We start from the raw sequence: 22,585 nt of genomic DNA on the forward strand, positions 1-22,585 counted from the left end.
GCAGGTATCGTCTCACTGCAATATAATATCAGCAGCGCCTGCCCACTGCAGAACAGGGCGCAGCAGTACATCGGACGGGTGACGACGACGGTGCAGCGGACACGTTCATCCCGCCCGCAGCAGCCACAGGTGTGATCGTGTGTATGGCCGTCGCACGGTCAGCGGCGTTCAGCCGTTCGGGTCCGAATCGCGTCCGCCCGCAGCACCACCGCCGCGGCGGTGTCCTCCGGTATGCCTGATAAGGAGACGACCAGCATGCTGTACCCGAATCCGTTCGACTACTCCGTCGGGCTGTCCCTGCAGTTCCCGCTGTCGGCCGCCGCGGCCCCGCCGCCGCCCCCGGACGCCAGGGGATCGTGCATATGGAACCCGAGCCTCATACCGCCCGCCACGTCCAGCCCGTCAACGTCCGGCATGGGCGCGTTCCACCAGCCGATACCGCACAGGTATTTAACAACAACAATACACGCGCACTATTATTGTATTATAGGTACTATTGTCACGACCCACGACATTGTGCTGTATAGACATTCACTGTTATTATAATATGATATATTTCATGTTATGTTGTATGTATAGTGGCGTGGCTCCAGCCACTCCAAAAACCCGCCAACCTCGAAAAAAAGGTCATGCATGATTTATACGCCATAGGCATATACATACCTATTATCTGTGGGGTTTTTCAAATTTCGAGTCGCCCACAAACTTACCGCGCTGCTCAGTTTCGATCCGGTGTTTATTAGTATTTTTGAACCTATAAAAATATTTTCTGAAAAATACCGCACAATTAGGTACGCGAGCAAAACGAAACGCTTAGATTTCGTGATAATCGTCTACTGTAAATTCAGACGACAACTGTGGCGTCGGCGGAAGAGACCCTTTATTCCGCTCTTTGTCGCCACAATAGCCCCTAGAGACTACGGACGTCAGTAAATATAATGATTATGTATGATATACATATATACAGTATAATAAATTCCTATATAACTGCAGCGTTGCCAATCGAAGTCCGGTATAGGAAGTTGGCTGCCGATGACTTTCGAAAAATTATATTACAACAGCAGCAGTTGTAATAATATTTATTTATTTGACAACCGAACGTAATTCGGTTTAATTATTTTTTTTATGAATTTCACCGCCTCACCACAATCATCCCTGTATGAGTATGTACTCGTCCACTTCCTATTCTTATTTCTTATACTCTTCGAGGTCTGAACGTCCGCTATCTTCAATATTACAGTAAATTCTACTGCAGCAGTAGAAAATGAACTACGATTTACGAGTTTTCGATTCGTTGAAAGTATAATATTATGGGTATAGCTCCTATATAGAACTATTGAGTTTGGTTATTTTTCTACGAAAAAAAAAATTAAGTATAATATAGGACACGGCGATTCGAAAACTGGTTTACACGTGAGTCTCTATATAATATATAGTACATAATATTATCCTCATCTCTATATTTTATCGTCGCATTCTGGCCCGTATAATAATAGGTAGGTATATATTATAATATTATACTCGCAGCGACTCAGTTTTACTCACTCGTAAGTCGTAGTTTGTACGTATATTATGATATGGCCAATAGGTACTCGCGGTACTGTATTATTGTTGAAAACGTTTAGCGTTTTATGCGTTTCGTCTACAACTACAGACGATGAGCGCGCGCGCGTGTAAATTACCGATTTCGTTCGGCGTGACGACCGTCAAACGTTTGACAAGTGCAACAGGTGAACGTGTAATATTGTGTGCAGTGCCGTTATTACATTATATTTAGGCGTGCAGGGTAGTTACACTTATTATAATATATTATACTCGTATATATTATGATAGGTATGAACCGAACTGCGGTCAAAACACGTATGAGTTATAATAATAGTACCTATATAATATGTAACGACAGAGACGTTGTAAATCTACGCGTGTCCTTAGGGTGTTGACAAAAAAAAAAAAAAAAAACAGTAAACACTAAACACGTCACGCCGCGATACAAACGAACGTTTTGTATAATAATATATTATATTATAATAGTGTACCTATACAACTTTTAATGCGACGACGGCCGCGGTATGCGTAGTCCGAGAAACGCACTGCAATCCGTTTCGGGCGGCCGTCTGCAGTCGGACGGCGGGAAAATAAAAACCGAAACGTGTGAATAAATAAATAAGCGATCTTCCCGCCGCCGTGTAAAACATCGAATTTATCTGTTCTAAATGAAATCTGACCGATCCGTCCTCGGCGGACGATTGCGACTCCGCGGAAAAAATTGTATTTTATTGTACGCGATGACGATAAAACGACCGCCGCTGCGCGATAAAAATATAGGTGTCTGCAAAACGCTGACTATAGGACGGGATCGCAAACGGTTCCCATCACACATGATGCGTAATAGCACAATATTTTATAACGCCAAACCTTTGTGCTGAGAATGGCGGAAAAAAAATGACGATAAAAACCCCTCGTCGCGATTACAACTGCACTGGACTGCAGTCCGGACTATTTTCACACACACGAATCGAAATGATCGTACATCGGGTCAAATATGATCTGCACATTTTATTAGTCCTAATTAGTCTAATGTCCGTTTCCAAAATGTATGAACACTGTCCATCGATTGATGACGCATTATAATAATGTCTTAACTTTTAACCGGCTTCGAGTATAAAAGTTATCACTTTGTTAAAAAAAAAAACACTCGTTTTTTATCTCACTCACACACACACGTTCGTTGTTTTCAAATGTTTTAGACAATTCAACTGAACATTTAAATATTATTTCTAAATTTATCTAATTACAAGGTGAAACAATGATCAAGTTAATATTATTCAGTCACAGTTTCAAATTGGTAATTTTTTACTATCGAAATGGACTACCTGCAATCTTTCAACACTATTGATAACATATATAACAAAGCGTTTTACTAACAATTCTTCGATATCAGAAAATATGCAGATTTACCTAAAATGTCATACTTTGCAGAATAACAAATTTATCTCGGGAGATGATTATTGCTTTACGACTGTCCATCGCATGCGTATTGACGTTGCGCAAATAATATATTATTGTTCATCCCCTCTGATATCACCACAGCCACAGTATGCACCACCCATCGTTTTATATACGGGTGTCAGCTGACACCCACCTACCTCTCTGTGCGTGCCACTGAATTTCGGTGAAAGGTGGAACGATGTATATATACAGACGAGCCATATTATATTGTGTACTCCACGCGCATTTATAGCACTTTTTATTATTATATTATTATACGCATATATTATCATAATAAACACACACGCGAATATCGAAGTGTAGGTATTATAGTGTTTTGCACTGGCCATCGTCCACCCCTCCCCTCCCCCCACACACGCACACTAATACACATACACCACCGTTCGGCGTGCACACAGAAGGACGACGACGCGATTACATTACGCTGAGTGCAGTGTGCGTGTGTATATTATATGGCAAAGAGGTTTTTCAAAAGAATTCACGCCTCTGCGGGGAAGACACGGGGCAGGAATGTTGTATTGCCGCGTACTCACACACACACACACACACACACACACACTTTGCACTGCAGCTCATATACGATCGGTGGTGGACCGGTAATGGTATTTGTTGTAAAAAGTAAAAGAAAAAAAAATAATAATAATAATACGTACACGTACAATACACTTTATAATATTATACATCGTTGTATATAATAATAATAATAATAATAATATGTAGGACGAAAGACGATATAATGATAATATAATATAATAATATGTGAAGGGAAAAAATGTATGTATGGATGAAAAAAAAAAAAAAAAACGTTTGTTTGAACAACATCGCACTGCGCAGCGAGCATATTTCGAATACGCGTTCGAAATCGATCTCGGATACTTGCGCGACGTTATTTTTTACATCCGTCTTCTGGTGGTTTGTTTATTTTTTTTTATTCTTGTACGTGAGTCGTTCACTTGGGAAAAACTGCGATAATCTGCACGCACCGCGCATTGCACATATTATTATTATTATATTTTTTTTTTTACCCATACGCGAAACGCTGCGACGACGACAATTATTATTATTATCATTATCATTATCGTTTTTGTACGGTAGGTTTGCACGACGATTTTCGCGCGAGGTTTACGGCTACGACAAGGTAATTTTTTAACGTTTTAGATTCCGAGCGAAGCCGCGAGGAATGCGTATTTTATTACAGTTGTATACAGCGTTGTGTTTTTTTACGTCTGGAGTGGTCGTTTTTGCTTGTAAAAGGCGAGTGATCAGATCACATTATTATGATGCTTACCTATCCTTTTTATTCCGGCAGCAAATCGAACGTAGATTATATTGTGTGCAAATGTATAATAAACTCTAGAGGTCTCCAAACTACGACTTCGTTTGTTAATAATTATATTTTTCTCACGTTTTCAAAATATTATAATGTAAAACACGTCCGTTTTTCATAAAAACGAATTTCGGTCTTTTTTGTCATTATTCAAAGTGTATTGATAATGACAGGAACTATCGAGACACTCACTTGAAATATTATTTATTTATAGTATAGGTATAGTGGTGTACCTATAAGATTTAAATATTAACAATATAATTATAATAATAATAATAATAATAATAATAATAATAATAATTATTATTATTTGAAAACAATAAAAGCGTTCTTGAGGTTTCTACCTCTATGGGAATTCAGAATATTTTAAAATATTCATATTTTTCCACGTCATTCTTTCATACGAAGTATTGCATTTTCGATCAAGTTTCGCTCCGGACAATTTTTTATATTATTTTAGGCACATGTGTGGCGCTGCTGCTGTTGCTGCGGCGGGAAAGCAACTTACACACTATACGCAGTATACACATATGGTATATAACGTGCACCACTAAACGTGCACAGAATAAAATATGATATACGATATATTTTAATAATAACGCTTATACATAATTTAAAGAGGAAAAAACCACACACACGATATAAAGACCCGATAACTCGCGGGATTGCGTTACAAACGGTTATAACATGTAATCTTATTTTCCATTGAGATTTTTTTTTTTACCCCGACCTAAAGTCCGTTGTCGGTCGAGAATTTGCAGAGGTGTATTTTTTACTGATAATCTGACGGTATATATAATATAGCTGGGTAGACATACTACATAATAGTATTGTGCGCGTTGCACATGAAGGTCCATTGTGTCGTGTCTCTTATTTCGCGCAAATATCGCCACAGCTTCTCTCTTGTTCTTTATTTACGTGCCAATTTTCACATCCAACGCGAGCTTTTAGTGTTCAATCACCCGCACAAAAAAACACTATAATATAATAATATGTACCTGACCATTGTCGTGTTATCAACCGTAATTTCTTGGTTATCGTGTTAATATATTTTGAACTAGTTGATCGAGTCAAGTTCAAAGTTCCGTAGTCGTACCTGGCCTTACTGTATAATATAGTCAGGTAAAAAAAAAAAATGTCTATGATATTATTCCAATATTTTTATCAAATACCAAGTGTATTTTATACCGAGCGATAGGTGATTTGATACTGCACTCATTTTCACAATTGAATTCATTCCTCGATCGATTTTCCAGTAAAGACGTATAAGTGAACTGTCTAAAAAGAACTCAGTCCATTTAGCGTGTCACCTATATTTAACCGCAAACCATAATATTGTTGACTTTGCAGGCATAATACAATAAATAAAGATACGACGTATATTATTCTGATAGTCAACGTGAAGTTAATGACATGCATTATCATAAAAAATAATCCATTATCCTGGTGATTCCGAGATCCTGTGCGTGAGGCCATTAACCCGTTCGTCCCTGAGACGCGCTCATAATGACTTAGTTCGGCCCGCGCACATGATAATAATATATATAATGTTTAATATCATATTATACGGCGGCGGCGGCGTTGGTGCGTGCGTGCGTATACGCATCGTCCTTTTCGCCAATTGTCGTTAATTATTGCTCTATATATATGTACGATGGTGGACAAAAGACAAATCACGGGGCCGCCGCCAAGTCTTTATTAATTTCAATTACTATAAATGGATACCCAATTGAATGCAATGAGGATGTTATCCACCACAGTCCAAATATATCACCATATACATTATGATAATAACAATACCAATTATTATTACGTCGTGCCAGTGCCGGATTAAGCCGAATAATAGCCCTAAGAACATTAATTTTTTCCTAACTCTCAACAATAACTTGGCCTACCCCCCTTCCATAAAAAAATACATATTTTAAACTATAATAAATATAAATAATACGTATTAACCATAATTAATATTAAAACTACGATAGGCACCCTGGTAAAAATTGTTCTACTGGGTACATATAATGAAATATTGAACCATTCTTAATCAAATACTTTTTCTACCATTATATTCTATGAATAAAACTGTACTATTACATTGTCATCAGTCATTGCAGTCATCACTAGGTCTAAGGACTTCACACCCAACTAAAAATAATCTATTTTTTAAAACATTAATTAATGCAAATTATTAATAATAATATATTACATAACTATACTATACTATATTACATATATAATATACCTATAATATGTATAGATTTTAATTTCAAAACGTTTTTCATTTTTATAGTAAAGATATCACCGACAGAAATCCCTATATGAATTTATGATACAAGTTATAAAAGTTATGACACCTCAGCTATAGGCATTATATTCGTTAATCCAGCCCTGTGTCGTACGCTTTATTGTTAGATTGTATATACACGTGTTTCCGAAATCCCTCGTTCTTTCGGTAACGAACCACCAAACAGGTGCAGTCTTTTACGTCGTTTCTGCCGGGTCAAGTTTTCTCTTTTCTATCAGTGTGTAATTTTTCTAACTCGTGATAAATCAAATTTCCACTAGCCATTGCCCGCGATGTCGACGTGTGCATGTGTGCTGTCGGTGGGGCGGAAAATAGGCGGTCCGACCGAAAATTATTACGCCGTCAATATACGTATCTCTATACGTATAGAGAGGTATCTGGTATACGTATAGGTACATAATGCAACCTCCCAAAAAAAAAAAAAAAAAAAGAAGAAGAAGAAGAAAAGAAAGAAAAAAAGTGGTTGTTACTCTATCGGAGATACTGCAGGGAGAGACGAAGGAGTATAAAAAAACCAGTTTGTTTTAACTATGCCGTTTTATCCGGCCGAAAACTTCGGAAAACATAATTACTTATTTCCCCTCCGCCGCCGCCACCACCGGTAGTGCAGCGGCGGCGCGGCGGCATTATAAATGCGTGCACGCCTCACAATCGAGCCGGCCGAGAAACGCGTTAAATCACGGCCCTAAACACAAACGGCTAATCCGCACCGGAGGCCAATTTCGAAATAAATAAAGTCATAAAAACGATATATATATATATATATATATATATATATGATATACATATTATATACGTACTAAACATATACACGTATGCATGAGCGCGGCAAAAAAAAAAAAAAAACTAGTTTCCAACGCACACACTCGGCGGGGACCGGAGCTCTCTGCACAGACGGACCGAGCGGATAGTAGGAGAGAACCGGATTCGGCTAATTGGCTCGTTTATATATAATGAAACCAATGCGCGTCGTATATAATGTGTATATATAGGTGGGCATAGGTGCACGTCGTTTTGCGGATCGCGTCGTTGTCCAAACTACCAAAAAACGAAAAAAAAATTCGTATAATGTATAAACGAATGAAAAAAAAAATGACGAATTCGCATGAAGAAAGAGAGATAGACACGCGCGTATTTTTTTTGTTAAATTTATATAACATATAGTTCCCGTGTATAGTAGAAGTAAGAGATTTAGTAGAATATCTAATTAACTGGGACTTAATTTTTTTTTACACTTGGGCAAACACGTCTGCATACTTTATCAACGTTTTATATATTTGTGTTTATTGCCCAATTTATAATAATTATTAAATAATAAAAATCGTTCTAATGTTGAATGCTAATGATATAAGACAATATTATTCGTCAAACGTGTACATTATTTTGGGTTGGCACAAAAAATTGTTTGAGGGGGCTAAGTCAACCCAAGTCCTGAGTCCCGTTAGCAATATCCCTAGCCACAGTTAATAAAAACTAGCGTTTTTACTATATTACTGTAAACATTTTTAATAATATTATTATTATTTTTCTTCTATTTTGCCCACGAATAGTGAGATTCTATTAATATTATTATAATTATTTACTATCGGAATTCCTTCATTATATCCGATTTCTATCGTCGACAAAACGCCACCACCGCCACCTCGGATGCCCGTGCGTCCATACTAATTGTTTACCTGTAGCAGCGCGCATCTCCCTAGCCCCGCAACCCGACAGTTAGCTCCCCCCCCCCCCCCCGTCTAATTGGCCAACGGCGGCTGGAAATGCACACGTGCATTTAATTGGGCTCTCCGCCGGATAGATTGATGAAATATATTATTTATTGTTGTCTGCAGATGACCACGCCCACTCTGTATAATATACATTTCGACACTTAATGCGCCCTTGACGGCGGCTGCGGTGGTGAGAAATCGCAGACAAATTAATAACCCCGAGAACAGCCTGTGAAATAATACATAATAATAATATTATATTGTAATAAATATCGTTGTCGGGTGGCGATACAGATACTAAATCGTAAGCAACAAGCAACGATAATAATAATAATAACACTATTATTGTGTAATGATTTATAATATTTATCTGAATGTTTCGGATTTCGTTTTGTCTGAAATCGCTAGAAGAAGCCGAATCGATTGTCCGCCACCGGTATCGACTACGTAGTAATCTGTGATACGCACCATAATTCTAAACCTGCCCCCCCCCCCCCACGCGTATCACCGTATATTTTAATGCCGTGACTGTATTATATCATCGACAGCCGCCGCTAAGACAATAATATGTTCAGAAGTCTGTTTATATTACATTATTATAAAGTCTTCCCGGCCGACGAATCTGCGCCGCTGCCGCCGCACGCATTCCACGCCGTGGCCTGCTGTCGTCCGAAAGTGGATAAAAACGACAGAGACGATTATTATAGTATTAATAATAATGATAATAATAATAAGCTCGCTAATAGGTCTTTGTGTATTGTGAGTCCGTGAAAAAACATACACACACACATGTGTATATCTATATGTATATAACGCGAGCGCGTGTCTGTGTATATATATATATATATATATATATATATATATATATATATATATTATATATACATAATATTATATATTATTATATAGAAATAATAAATAAATAAACGGGTTCCAAATAAGAACTGAAACACGAGCTAAATGCTATTATGGGGTTTGACAGATTTATTAGGAACCAGTTTTATGCGCTTATCTGACGACCAAAACCTGTAGTCTTTTTTTTCATTATTATTATTATTATTTTTTATATATAATATAGTATATATATATATATATGTATACATTTTTTTAACGGCCGTTTTGTGGCGGAAAGCTCAATCGAAATGAGACGCGCTACAGACGTCTTATGTGCTGCTGCGGCTGCGGGACGAGAGGGGAAGTGAAAAAAAATGTGTGTGTGTGTGTGTATATATATATACACTCTTGCTAATCGGAACGAATTAAATTCCATTTATTACTCTCCCGTTTTCGTTAACCATATAATATATAATAAATGTTATGGACGTGATTGGCTTACTTGTCTTTATAATGTTCTTACTATATAATATATATCGTATCCAGACTTTAAAAAGTAATCGACTGGACTTATACGTTCACACTTACCATTATAATAATATAATACGCTGCACATTATTAATAATTCTCTTCAACACTGAAAAATGTTATACCTTATATCAATTCATAATAAGTTATAATATTATTATATTTCATCGTATCCATTAAAAACACACAATTATTATGTCGTTAATTTTTTTTTTTTGAAACTAATGTGTATATAAAAGTATCAAACTCAAACATTATTATAAGTTACAACTGCACACAACAAACAGGTGTCTGGCGCATTTGCATTAATAGTTACACTTACATGTATACTGTATACCATATAATATAAGCGTTAACTGTGCTGCATTTATTGTAGCGAAGCAGTATTCGTACATGCATACTGCGCATACCTATACGTCTATACATTATTACACACATACATATATGTATAACATAGTATAAGAAAAAATGTCATGTATTTAGGTATACAACGGTTATCTTTTACCGTCGCGTTCGTGATTACTGCAGCGATGGCATTAAAACGATTATTGCCCGACCGGAATCCTTTTCACCAGAGAAACCCCAAAAATTGTTAAAAACATTTAGTCAAGGATGAAATACATAATAATAATAAATATTCGAACAGAGAGCAAAAAAGAACCGGTACCGTCCCTATAAGTATTATCTTTTGTGTTCCATTGTGATATTTCTTTTCTTCTACTTGTCGCATATGATGGGCATTTTACCGCGATGTCGGACAAGGCTGTGAACAATAAGGTCCACTCAGCGAATACCCCACTGCGACCCTATGGCCTATACACTCGCTCAATGCTGCACTGTCGTCTTCAACTTATATATAATATATAGGCACCTACTATATTATAAGAATCATGTATAGGTCATATATAATATATATTATGTACAGGTCTACCTATTTATACCACTCATTCGATCCGGTGCGCAGACACGTGCTACGTGCAAAATATCTCCTAAGGAGTATAGACTATTTAAGATGACAAGGTCTCTTCCCCTCCTCCAGTCATCGCGCTTATGTTGTGATTTATATTTAACATTTAGATATAAAACGACGAGCAAATAGAAAGAGACGTCGCGCATACGTGTAAATATTATATTATGTACATACAGGAAATCAAAAGAGACCACTGATTACATCCTCTTTGTACACATAATCTCTGTACTCTGCGTTGTATCTGTACATACTATGTGTGTGTGTATCGTAGGCCGTGAGAGTGCGGTCAGTAAATCAATGGAAGCGACGAAGCGCGCGAGGTATAATAAGGCTCGTGGAATGGCCACGGCGGCGGATAAGAAGTATACCTACTATATATAATATAATATACAATATTATATATATATATACACACACACACGTGAGAATAGATAGACGAGTGAGATGGAGAAAGATAGTATGATGTGCGAGAGGGACGTGATCATAACGGCAGCAGTAACAGCGCAGCAGCAGCCGGTCGTCCGGTGAGACGCGGGGGGAGAAGAACAAGACTCGCACAGAATCGCCGTCCCGATCTCTTATATTATTATTATTACACACGCACGCACTCTGTTTGTATATATTTATATATTATACACTATACGTATGTAGTGTTGGCGGTGGTGGTGACGGTGGTGGTGGTGGTGGTCGTCGTCGTCGTCGTCGTTGCAGTCGTCAGCAGCAGTTGAATGCCAACGAGACCAGTAATATACAAGGGGGAAATGACTGCGGAGAGAGAAGTACCTCGTCGCCAGTATGCGGCAGAAGAAAAAAAAAACGTACACACAAACGACTTTATATAATAAATAACAACTGAATCCCGGTCTCGGGCAACACAATCGTGGGGATTTATATTATTTACATATAATATAACGTACAAGGTGCACGTGAACGACACACACACACACACACATATGCACACGCACACGTGCACTCTCTTCTCCTCGTCCTGCTCGCAACACTGTCATCGTCGTCCTTCGCGTTCAGGACGCGCGCATCTCCGTACAATATACGATTATATTTATATATATATATATAATATACATACCTAATATATATGTATGTGTACGACGTGACTACTACTATAACTACTACAACTATTACTACTACAACTATAAGACAAACACACACATCCATATTACGTATGTGTGTGTGTGTGTGTGTGTGTGAACACTAAGTGCTAACGAATATCAATCGTTATTGGTATTCGCGTCGCGTCTCAACCCTCTCGTCCTACGGTCGACGAGTAATTCCCCCTTGCCCCCGCATCGTGTTATATTATAATAATAGTATATATCATGTTACAAGATAATCACTTCATTTGTTCGCCTCGTCCTTCCCCTCCACTCGCCGGCGACCGAGTATAATATAATATTCCGTCTCCTACCGTCCTATTACCGCGCACCGTCGAAAAATAATGTATACATACCTACACATCGTATAATACCACACTCGTATTTTTATAACTCTCTACGTCTGCGAACGATATCCGCGTAAGACTACACGGACTCGCCAAAATATTATAATAACAATGTTGCGGTTATTATAATAATAATATTCCATCCAAAAACCGACGTAGGTAGTAGTGTCTATAATATTATTATTATTATCCCCTTCTCCGTATACATTATTTTCCGATTAAAAAAATAATTACTACAGAAAAATTAATTCGTACGTTAAATAAATTACATGCGCGCGTATACATACATTGAGTATATATATATACATATTATTATTATTATGATGTCGTTATAACATTATTATAATATGTTACCATGGCCCCGCCGTTGCACAGAACTGGTTTTCGCGCGTAATTAAATACCGTTTACGGCACCGCCTCGCCGCCGTCCACTGTAATTTACGAAAACGCTAAATAATATTATTATTATATACATTTCCGAACGGCGCGCAGACAAACGTCGATGGTCGTGGACGGGGTGGGACGTATTCACATGATTGGTATGTATTTACCGAAAAGAATGACTTAATTTATATAATAATATTATCGCGGCGATTGCGTTCGGATCGAAACGGGCAGCAGCAGCACCAGCACCAGCAGCGTTTCTCGGATTGTAACAGAGTCGTCTCTCGTACACACACATATTATTATTATAATATACACGTCGACATCGTATCTGATGTGTCAATGTGTGTGTGTGTGTGTGCGTGTGTCTGGACTACCTGTATAGACACGTTTTCCGTGTGTGTATAATGTCGTCGTCGTCGTCGTCTTTTAAACACGGTCGTTATGCGCGCGCGTGACAATAGTCGAGCTGATTTGAATGTTTCAAACAAACACACACACACACACACATACACTTGTGCGGGAGACAAGCGCGCAGACAAACAAACCAGAATTTTTATACTGCATATTATATAGATAGGTAGGCAGTTGCGGGTATTATGTTATATTATTATAGGCAGGTAGAAATTAGTTTAGGCGCTGGCAAACCCGTTGAAATATTATGTAAATTATCGCGTCGAACGTATATTATATTGTTACCATCGTCATCATTAGGTGAACAGTAAGAAATTATAGTCATTTACATTGAAATGCTCGCGTTCGTCACACGCACACACGATGTGTATAGGCGTATAGTGTACATACCTATACAGCTGCAGCTCCGTCGGACACGGTGCGTATTATATTGTATATTATGCTGTGCCGCAGTGCCTTAAAATAAAGTCACCATTATTGTAGAGCGCGTTTGGAATTTATTATTTTGTTTCCCATATTATTATAATACGCACTACTGTCGTACGACGACTCCCTTAACCCTTACCCCGCCCCCACACTCGGTCACCCCGTCCACCACGCGCACCCGGTGTACCACCTATATAATATTATATGCGCATACCTATACACATAATATACGTCTGCTCGAGTTCCTATATAATGATAATAATAATATTATGTATTATAATGCACAAGCGTATTATGTACGTTTTTCACGATTCTCTTTTGTTCCTCTCCCGCAGCAGCCGCCACCGCCGTCGTAGCTGCATATATATGTATATATATAGAGAGAGAGTCGCTTCTGCTCGCCGCGACGTCTCATCCGCAATCGTTTTACAACAATGGACCGTATTATAGTGGCGCGTTAATTAAGACGTGTCACGTTAATACCCGTAATGATCATATATACAATGTAACTCGAGTATAATATATATAATATGTACCTACTGTCCTACCTAAACAGCCCACAGGCATATTGTCTACGTGTAATACGTCCGTCGATTTTTTTTTTTTAATTAACCCTCACCCCCGGCGCATACGATGTACCTCGTGCACACGATAGCTGGTCTCGTAACAGCATTACGTTATAATATTGTTAGATATAATTTTATATTATTATATTATCATCATTATCGTAAGATAATATAATTACATTGATATTATACATAATATTATTATTATAATAATAATTCGACGGCCTCGATTAAAAACCGATCATGCGCGTTGTAGTACCATTTTTTCTTGCTTATTTTCTACTTTGCGTTCATCACACGTATCGTACAAGTATATACGACTACGTACTTATAGCGCCACATCCATTGCATCCCAAAAACATGAATCGTCACATATTATTTCACGTATTATAATCAATTGTATAGCTTTAAGGGGATTCGATACCGTGATTTTCTGTTTTTGTCCAACACACGTGCGACATAGTATTTTAGACGTGTTTTTTGCCAAACATTCCAATTGATCTATTGAAGCGATAAGAATTCTGAAAACAGATTTGAATTTGTCGTCAAGTCTACTTGAAATCGACGTTCCCACATTTTTGATATTATCCCCTAAATTCCAGAAAACGTCATATTAAAAAAAGAGTATTTAAACATTTTTGTATTTCAATTTTTGGAGAGGCCAAAATCAAAAAATCAAAATTGTGGGAAAGTCGATTTCAAGTAGACTTGACGACGAATTCAAAGCTGTTTTCAGAATTCTCATCACTTCACTAGATCAATTGATATGATTGGCAAATAATCCGTCAAAAATCTTATATTGCGCGTGTGTTAGACAAAAACAGAAAATTACGGTATGGAATCCCCTTAAATATGAGCTGATTATGTTATGCGTCTATATTTGTACACTTATGACTTAGGTCAGTTATCTATATACCATATTATACGATGCAGACTTACAGCCGTTCATAAGTCATATTGTATATAGCCACATAGGTATTAATTTATTGGGATACTGGTCCTTCTATCCACTGACATTTTGGAGATATTCAAAAGTCCAGTGATAGGTATCGATCATTCGGCGTTCCAATTATTATAATTACCATTATTTGATTTCATCTTAAAATGGAAATCCATAACTACTTGCTCCGTTTAAATAATAATTACATGAACATGTGTTACAGTCAATAAACAATACACAGTGATTGTTCCTTTTTTTTTACTTTAAACATGCATTCTGTATAATAATATTATATCGATATAATGTTCTACAAAATGTGTTATAATAATAATAATAAAAATGTTAAATAATAATTTTAAAAAATAACCTGTACCGTGGCGATCAAGGAACTATTACTGTGCAATATATATATATATTGTACACGTGCTCGTATCGTATATTATAATATTGTTGTATCGTATTATGGTGTATCGCCGTTATTCGTCCGCATATAATATATAATATATGTTACACTCGTATACGGCTATAATATAATAATACGTCTTATTGTACGCGTCGTATACCTAAGTAGTACAGTGACTTATGTGCTTCCATTATTCATCATCAGGGCACCACGTAGGAGTGGAGAATCGTATATACATATAAATATCTGTACAACACATGCACATGTATAATAATATATAAATGTTGACCCCGCGCGTATTATTGTAAATTACGCCCGATGGAGATAATATGCGTGCGCGGTTTTTTTTTTCTTTTCGTCGTGCCCGCGCTGACATTTCACGAGGAAAAAAAATTATACCTATACCTGCGCGTACACACAGCCATAGGTGACTGCTGCAGTATATAATAATAATATATACGATACAATAATAATATTATGTTGTATTATATTGTATTATGTATAGCGAACGGTATTGTATTATATATGAGTCCCGGCGTATACGCACTCGGCGGCGATAAATCGCCCGACCAGTTGTAAATCATCGCGAGCGTATATTATATTATATACCTACCTACCTAGCTATATACTCGCCTCCTACATGTATTCGACTGCACGCGCGCGAACCGACTTTTTATCCGTCTTTATAATAATAATAATAATAATACGATGATATTATTATAACGTGCACGCACTCTTTAATTGGACCGATTCATCGGCGACGCGCATAATGGGATCAAATAACAACGGCTGCAATAACGACCTATATATCATATTATACAGGTACCGATATATTAATATACGTCTGCGGCGAGTGACCCCTCCGATGAAAAAAAAAACGCCACCTACGCCTCCCTATAATTTTTTTTCTAAAATTTTTCGACTAAATTTTTTTGTCTAATACCCGCGATGACGGCGAAACGAATAAACAAATATTAAACCCGCCGTCCGACGACCCCGCTCGCGGTGTAAAACGTTAATGGCGGAGGAGGTGGTTGGACCGCGGCGCGCGAGGGGGGCGCGTCCATCGCCGTTGTATTATAATATAATAAATTATATACACATATATATTTATTATATATATTATGTGTGCGTACGTTACACCGCAGTCCGCGGCGGCGTGTCGGGCCCGTCCCCCTTCGACGACGACGACGGCCTTCATGAAGACATTACTCTTTACACACGCCGCGTGTATCATAATATTGTGTACGAATATATTATAAATATATATATAATATACGGTACGAAGCGCGTGTAATCATTGTCGGTCGTAAAACGAGAAAAGCGGACGAAAAAAGAAACGAAATAAATACGAATAAAATCGTGACGAAAACTACATAATAATAATAATATAACGTGTAGTCGGCGGCGATGCCCTGGGTCTCCGCGGGTCGAGGTGTAGGAGGGAAAAACGCTGGACGCGGATAACCGCGGCGGCGTACATAATATGTAATTGCATATTATACACAGCGATCGCGCCGAAAAGAAAAAGAGCCGGTAATACCTATATAATGTGGGTAGGTTAGATATTATACTATGTATAATACACGCGGTGGGCGGGCAGGAGAGAGAAAACAAAATTATACCGAAATAAATAACGATATCACGTAAATATATAATAATAATATTATAGTCTCACCGCAGCATCGATCCCGTTCTCGCGATTGGTTCGTCCGCGTTGATAATTTCATCTTGTCCGCTATGCACACGTCGCACTGCGTACATATTATTATATCGGTACCTACACAATCGCGTCGTAACAGCAGCAGCTATGTACGCCGTGTATAGGTACGTTATTATATTATGATGTACAATGTACAATACACACCACATCCAGCGGGTGTAATTGGCTGACGATAATATTATTATGATATTGACCGAACTAAGACTCGGCAATTGATTTTCTTGTGACAGTTTTGTTATAGTCTATAAACGTTATATTTTCATATTATTCGTCCAATCATTTGCGTAGGTATACGGTTGCACGTCACACACTTAAGCGAACTGCAGCACTATTGTTCTTTACGGGCACCTATAGAACGTTTTAAGGGAACTGTGACGGAATTGACTAGGCATTTATTTAATAGTCTACTTAAAACCACGAGTAGTCCAATAGTCTTTTAAGAATAAATGAGATTCAAACAAGAGCCGTCGTATAAACTATAAAAACAAGGTGATATAGTATTATTAATTAACGTGACAACTATCGATGTACAAAGAACGGGCGAAGACCATCGTCAGATGACAGCAATTGATAAGTGCAGATAAGAATACCTTATTGCACTAACTAGATTCTTCGATCTACGGAGCCCGTTCAGTTTCTCAGATTACAAAGGCTTCATTAAATATCAAGAAGGGAAATTACCTATATTATGTACCATTTTAGAGATTTTCTTTAGATCAGATAATTGTTACAGTATTTTAAAAATATTGTGTCAAATTCTATCGTATCGGACTACGAGTGTAACTAAATGACACTGTCGAGGTGGCAATCGCTATGGTACAACAACTTCTATAAGCCGGGTGACGCCGTCGAGTCTACCGGCTGCTGCTCGCATGTCTAATCAAATAAACTGATAACTCGATAGCGAGGTGATACCATAACGTAATATGGACCATGGATGAGAGAAGAAGATCAGGAGATGGTATTATTATTGTTATAAATATTGTTATTATAATAATATTATTACCTACACCGTTCACCGCGTCGTCGTCGTCGTCGTCGTGACGTCACCGCGTGCGTCTCACTCCGGTCCGCATCGTAGTCGCACACTTGGGTGGTCCGTCGTGGCGTGGCTGCGGTAACCGCGCGCGCGCGCGCTGCCTCAGTCGACGATTCGGTTTTGTGGTGCGATGTGCGCGTCGTGCTCGTCGTTCTCCCGTCCTGGTCGCCGCCGCCGTCGTCGCCGTCGCCGTCGAGTCACAGCCGTGCCCAAGTCCGCGAGATCGCCACCGCTCGAGGAGTTCACCCGCGGCAACCGTCGCTCCTCGTTACATACCTTTATCATATAGGAATACACAATCCACGATCGTAACCTTCAGCCTCCGCTTAAACAGTTACAAAGTGACGTACACCATGCACCCACAGGTTCGTAGCCGCAAAGATATGTCGAGGTTCTCTATGGATGTCGAGATTCGGGGAGGTTTTTTATGAGAGTGGCGAGTTCGCGGAAGTCATTGCCACGACAGGCGACTGTCTTCAGACGAAATAGTATATTATTTTAATGCTCGCAGTCCATACCTATAGTAGATATAGCCACCGTATCGTACATAATATTATACCTATACCGACATTATAGACTATATAGTATTATACCGACATACCGCGGTTGCGGTACGTTTACACGAAGCACCTGTTGTTGTCGAGCTGAGAATTTATACGTACAATAATATTGAACCCACTGCTACCGCATCATCTAAACGCGAAGGTTACAAAGAAGTTGACATTCTGTCAGAGTTTCGGATGACGGTTTCTTAGAATTTCAATAGTATCGGCCGTGATATGTTAATATAATAATATTATTATAATGGCGAGAAACTATTTTAGAAATGGTCGAGTAGTGCTTGTTCGTCGGTGATCTTGTTTATTTTTGAGTTTCCTATTTGGGACGATACAATTTGTCTCCGTCGACCCGAATAAAACGGTACTATAATTGCGGCAGATATATTGTAATCATAAATATATCTCGTATAAGTCCTGGACACCGGCCAACGATGACTACGGCGGCGTTGTTCTGCTGTCAGAATTATGTCCGCAGTCAAAACTGGTGTTTTTATTAACTCTTTACGTCATCATGGGAGCGAGTGATAAAATATGTTTTCACGTTTCTCGCGCTTCATCGGCCGCTTAAGAAACTTGGCTACAGCCAAGAAAGTTACAATAATACTAATACTGCAGTATTATGTGTCAGTCTGCGCGTCGCCGCCAACCCTCGATAAAATTTTATAATATTTTATTCTTGTCTTTATTCTTTGACTGGTCCACATGTACACTAATCGTATATTGTGTGCGTAAAGGAGAAACATATTTTATACACACATATATATATACGAGTTGTTGAATGTAGGTACACCTGATTTTATTATTTTTTTTTCTTAGTGTGTAATACTCGCAGGGTAAAGATATTTCTACAAAGACTCGGCAAAAGGGAGAATAATAATATAATGTGGACGTCGAGAGAGAACAGGTCTCAATACATCTGTATAGCAGGATAGAATGGGGGTGGGGGAACAAAAAAAAAAAAAGGACGGCGAGAATTCAAAATTCAACGTCCTGCTGTTCGGTTCTAAGAAATTCACGGCCAGTTGCATTCCATCACTGGCATTATTATATCGAAATGTTTATCTGTGATCTAACAAATTGAACACATGCCTAAACCACCACCAATCATGCGTCGTCGTCGGTCGTCCGGTGCAATGATAAAGAGGAAACGGTGCGCGGTTTTTTTTTTACTTTGAATTTTTTTTTCTCTTGTTTCTTATAGTTTTAGTATTTTTTTTTAGTCTGTTTGATTATTCAATTTGCCGCCGTAAAGTAAAAAAAAAAAAACCGAAATAAATAAAAAATTAACATGTCCGTAAACTGTATGATATAAATATACAATATAATCGTAGTGTCGCTGCTGCCGTGTATCGGTATGGAACGATGAGGTGAGAGGAGGATGCGACGGGAAAGAAAATATAACGCTAAGGATTTATAATAATAACCGACCATTAATATATTATTATTATTATTATTATTATTACGAGTCGTGTGTTTGAATAACGCAGTGGCATTAATGAGTAATGACCCATAGTCCGTCCAAACTATATGGTCACGAACTCTGAACGTTAAAGGATTATAATTGAAAGATTAAATAGCCGGTGTCCGGGCACTGTATATACAGCGATTGAGTTGCAATATTATTGTACTGTTTATATTTAATTTTCAATACATAGGTACTGTATCGACCGTAATGATATATAATTACTACCTTCTATTTCTGTAATATTATGACGATATAACGACCGTCTTCACATTATAATAATTTATAACGACACTCGACGCCACAAACGAGCAAAACGGAAGCTACGTACGCTAAAATGTTCGTCTTCATCTTCGTAATTGATATGACGAAGTCGTCGCGTATGGTGATGTGTATACTGCGTGCACTACACTGCACATGTGTGCACACACTTGTATACAGAGTGTTTCTTCTATCGTATAACGGCCAAAGCACTGAGATTTTTTTTTTATTTTAATTTTCTTTTGCGTTTTCAAACATATATCGTTTTACATTTTATTACAGTTATCAGGTTTTGTTCTTAACGTTCAAAATTCCTGGGATTTTCTTAGGATATTTCCTGATTGACGATAAAATAATCATGATGCACATCGTGTATACACTATATATATAGTTGGCAACGTGCTAGACACTCTGCAGCCGTGACGAAGAACGGACGAGAAAATAAATAAAATATTACGATGAAAAGCCTCTCCCGGAAATAGTTCACAGGATGCCAATTGTATATACATTTAAGTGCGAGTATGTATCGGTATATATACATATAATATAATATGTTCATCTATATGTAGAGGTATATAATACGCCACCGCCGCCGACATCTGAAAATAGTGTCGTAAATCAACAGCTCGCTCTCGCCGCCGCACATGGCCCCGGCTATCGTCGTTAAAATAAAACTCTCTTTTCGAAAAGGACAACACCGACTTGTCCGGGAGTTTTTACAGCACCGCCGTCAGTGCAGCTCCTTCTGCTGCCACTCTACACTTGCTGCTCCTCGTATTATCCGTGGTATTATATATACATAGGTTGTCAGCCGACACGATTCGTTTAGCGCCGAACACGTTTTTTGATACACAACAACTGTTCGTCGGTTCTCGTTTTTCGTTTTTATTTTTAAGAATCCGCTCTCTGAGACGATGAGCCGTAACAGACGACGACCACAACACCGGCTGAGATTTACCATACCTACATAATATTTAGTTACCGCCACCACTCGTCACTAGACGACCATTACGAATCGTCATCGCGTCCTGTCATCATAATATCCCTGCTTACCCCTCACGTACGTTCAAATATTCCCACGTCCACGCCCTAATCGAATAAAACCACCGATTTAATAAACAGCAAATATTATGAAGGTATAGTTGGAAAATTGTTTTGCCACGAAAACGATTCACGATAGTGTGAATTTAGTGTGAAAAACAGAGAAAAATGTTTAACCTTGAAAACTGGAGTAAATCGGATATATTATCTAAGTTAATTTAACTAACGACAATATAAATAACAGTAAAAAATATGGAGTGTAAATAAATAATATATACCTAACCAACCTATGCATAATTAAATGATTATGATTTAGGTAATAATAGTTATAAAATCAACGTTTTTCGATCTCTATTGAGATTTGTAGACTCGTAATTATTTGTTTAAAATTTTAAATGCTTAATTTTATTATTTGCGGCGCGGAATTAATTACTTTCCCGTGTTCTTTATATAATTTTTTTAAATCTTTATCGGTCTGTCTGAGTTCCTTTATTTCAAAACAATAAACAAACGACTAGCATTGTGTATTGTTTATACTATATATTATAATATCACTGCGTTTAGTACACACCGAGTGCATAAGCGCGCTTGATCTAATAAGTTGTTCCATTTTATTGAACACGGCGCGCGAATGTATGGGTAATTGGCAACAGACATTTTTTTATTCTTTGGCATTCGCAACAAACTCGCGGCTGTCAGTAACAATAATAATAATTAGTACAAAAGCGGGGTTTACTAGGTTTTGGCATTTAGAATTAAAACATTTTACAAGTTGGTGCGTACACGTCTTTGGCCCGCAAGTTCGCGGCGCTTTTCGATTATGTTGTGTCGACGTATGTGCGTAGAGGTTTTAAATAACCGCCCGACGCACGAATAGACACGACTCTTGAGGCGTATTAAGTGTAGTGTTTTATGACGCCTGCAAAGTTTATGAGCTTGAGCTGCTTTACACACGGGGGAAGTCAATTCGGTATAACCAGCCCGCGCCAGTGATAATAATAATTGTACCGATATACTACCTATATATTATATTATAATTACGTGCGTATATTTATAGCCATGTGTATTTTGATTGTTTACAGCTTGGTTGGCAGTTGCGGTGTCGGAGGATCAGGTGACTTAGTTCGGAGGGGGGCGGGTGGCGTCCTGCCGCCACACCATCCGCACCCCCATCCCGCCGATTTCCCCCATCCGCTTCGTTTCAACTGTATGGATATCTGTTCGT

General features: G+C 38.1%; 1 protein-coding gene across 1 annotated transcript in view; it reads left to right on the top strand.

The window, feature by feature from the left end:
• Positions 1–22,585, top strand: part of LOC132943835 (zinc finger protein GLI3-like) — a 41,817-nt gene that overhangs the window by 13,650 nt on the left and 5,582 nt on the right. The window contains 2 exon segments of the mRNA XM_061012954.1: positions 5–446; positions 22,443–22,585. Coding sequence (XP_060868937.1) covers positions 232–446; positions 22,443–22,585 — 358 coding nt within the window. The 5' untranslated portion in view covers positions 5–231.

Source organism: Metopolophium dirhodum, chromosome 4 (genome assembly GCF_019925205.1).
Source record: "Metopolophium dirhodum isolate CAU chromosome 4, ASM1992520v1, whole genome shotgun sequence".
NCBI lineage: Eukaryota > Metazoa > Arthropoda > Insecta > Hemiptera > Aphididae > Metopolophium > Metopolophium dirhodum.